Consider the following 2,705-nt stretch of genomic DNA (forward strand, 5'->3'; position numbering starts at 1 on the left):
TGAGGGGTTTTCAGCTGCCTGTTCGCTCCACGGACAAAGAACAGACACAGGACTTGTCTTTACCTCAGGACAGCTTGCTTCTTTCTAGAAACTCTCTAATCTCACACCAACGTAACTCACAAACACTTTCTGTAAAGTCCTTGACACTTCCAATCGTACCTGACTTCAAATGAGAAAGTGGTGAGTCATTGCTAGTGTTAGAGCGGAGCGTTGCCTCTGAGGTTTGGTGTGTTTCTTTCTCTTTAATGAGCTTCTCCGTGCCAGCAGTTGTGTCTGGTGTGGCTTTTTCAGGAAGGATGGCATGCTGTATAATTAATGTGCTGGTGTTGAATTCACAGCAGGGAAATAGTGCTGATCACTCACCTTTAAGGACAAACGCTTGCTAGAGGATACAGAAAGTGGAGCACTGTGGAAGAAGTGTATGTTTGTATGTCAGGTCTGAGGAGAGCAAACTCAAGGATGCAGCTGTGGATGAGCTCTGCAGGAAAGGGGTCGGTACTGGAAGGGAAACTAACACCAAAACACAAAATCCTAGTCTGTTCAGTCAGGAGATTCTTTCTTAGATGAAGACTGAGACACAGTAACTGTGGCAGTTCAAAAAACAGATCTCTAAAGGTTTCTCATGCAGAAACCAAAAGCCTTTTAAAACACAGCTGGATGTGGTTTAAAACAGAGGTTGAAGCGAGCCCAAAACAGTTTCAGTGGAAGTGAAAAAATCTTACATTCGTTATCAAAAGTTATAGAGGTCAGAGATACAATCGTTTTAGGGGATTTTACAGTTTTTCCCAGAGTAAAAATGAAGAAATGCCTTAATACAGACTTGGAGTTATGTCAAACAGCAGCATTAAGCTATGTTGTTGTTGTTGATTATCTGTGGTCATATCTGAGGCTGTGGTCTGTGCTGCTGTTGTGTTATTCTGAGGTGTTTATCAGTGGCCGAAAGTAACTCTGGGGTACTTGAACTCCACCCTCAATACAATAAACCGGCAACCCAGTGCATCCCCTAGCTCTGTAGTGACATGAAGATGGTTAGCAGCATAAACAGTGGACATGGATGGAGTGAAAAGTCTGAATGATATTATCATCACAGTAATTACTCTAATACCTCAAAATGATTGTGGTAATGATTTATTGAAGAGCTGAATGTGTACAGGAGACAACTGAAGTCGTCTGTCATTGCATAGGAAATTGTATGAAAGTAACCACTTCTGTATCCCAACACAGCAGATTTACATTAACTGGAAGAGGTCAGAGAAACACACTGGTTTCATCAACCGCTGTGACAAGTGGAAGTTTTATTTTAAGACCGTCCATGCAAGAGATATGAAGAGCATCGGGGCTGTAGCTACCATTGAAGACACAGAAGTCATGTCCTATATTTGGGTGGGTGTAAGAGGGTTTTTTGGCTTTAAATCTGAATGGAAAACAGGTGTTGAAATATTTAAATAATAATGTGACTACCTTAACATTTACCAACCATAACGCCAGACTCGAGGCTTCAAAACAGTACTCCACAAACAACCAATGGGTGATGTAATGATAGGTTCACACTTGGGGTAATCAATAGCATTGATTCATGAAAAAGAAAAAAAATATAGAGAGGTTTACGAGGTTATACGAGGTTTCCACCTGACTGTGCCACAAAATTACAATTTTGTTTTTCTTTACCAACAACTTTTTTTCTTCTTCTTTCTAGAGATCTATGCTTTTCAAACATTTACACTAAAAAACATTTTGTCACATTTTACAACATGTCTGGAAACGATAAAAGTAGTATGCCCGTACGGCTACTGGTTAGTGACAAAATATTCTATAAAAGCCCCATGCGGGCCTGACGATCTCAGTACCGACCTCCCTGAAGATCATCGGTGCTTGATCAAACAATATGGCAGTATTTTGTCCCAATTATTCACTTAAACACAATTCAAACGTTAAAAATCAAAGCTGACACGTGACACAGAACTCTTTTAGTGGCAGTTTGGTCAGACTTAAAATGTCTTCCATCCTCAAATGGTTGAGAAGATGAACAAACACCATAGTGGCGTGAGCGTCACTCTGGGCTCAGTGTTGTCCTGGAACAGCTGGACTGCAGATCTGATTAACATTCACACATCACCCGGACAGCAGAGGGGGGGGGTTTGATCCTGAAACCAGTCGGCCACACCAAATGTCCGTTTTAAGCTCAGTTTATTTCCATGTCGTGTCCTGTAATCTGACACTAACTGGCCTGTGATTTGGAGGCCAGCTGCCTCTCCCACTCCTCCTCCACCACCTTGTAAAGCTCCATAGTGGCTCTGGCATCCTCCACAGAAGAGTGGCCCTTCTTCCCCGTCTGAGGACACAAGATAGGACGAGTTTGACGTCACTTTGGAGACATTTTTAAATCATGATGACATTAACACTTTGGCTCTGAAGCTTTCTCACAGGGTTCCTTTAAAGGGACAGTTCACCCCAAAATCAACCCCTCACCTGCAGTGCTATTTATTCACCTAGATTGTGTTTGGCAGACATTCATGGCGACCTCCTTGGCTCAGCTGTGACGTTAGCTAGTTAACAGGTCATGATTTCTGGAAAGAGACATTGCTGTTGAGTTTTTTTTTGTCCATTATATTGGAAAGAAGGCTTATATCTCCAAAACTCAGCGAGTCACACCAAAACAATCTAGGTGGATAAAAAGCACTACAGGTAAGAGGGAAAATATGTAT

The 2,705-nt window shown here is 41.9% G+C and overlaps 1 protein-coding gene across 1 annotated transcript in view; it reads right to left on the bottom strand.

The window, feature by feature from the left end:
• Window positions 1-2,041: 2,041 nt before the first annotated feature.
• isg20l2 (interferon stimulated exonuclease gene 20-like 2) overlaps window positions 2,042-2,705 on the bottom strand; it is a gene marked incomplete at its 5' end in the record, with an annotated part of 4,366 nt that continues 3,702 nt past the window's right edge. The window contains 1 exon segment of the mRNA XM_035673146.1: window positions 2,042-2,332. Within this exon segment, the coding sequence (XP_035529039.1) occupies window positions 2,188-2,332 (145 nt within the window).

The sequence above is a fragment of the Morone saxatilis genome, unplaced genomic scaffold, assembly GCF_004916995.1.
Source record: "Morone saxatilis isolate NCDOM2014 unplaced genomic scaffold, NCSU_SB_2.0 Contig24, whole genome shotgun sequence".
NCBI lineage: Eukaryota > Metazoa > Chordata > Actinopteri > Moronidae > Morone > Morone saxatilis.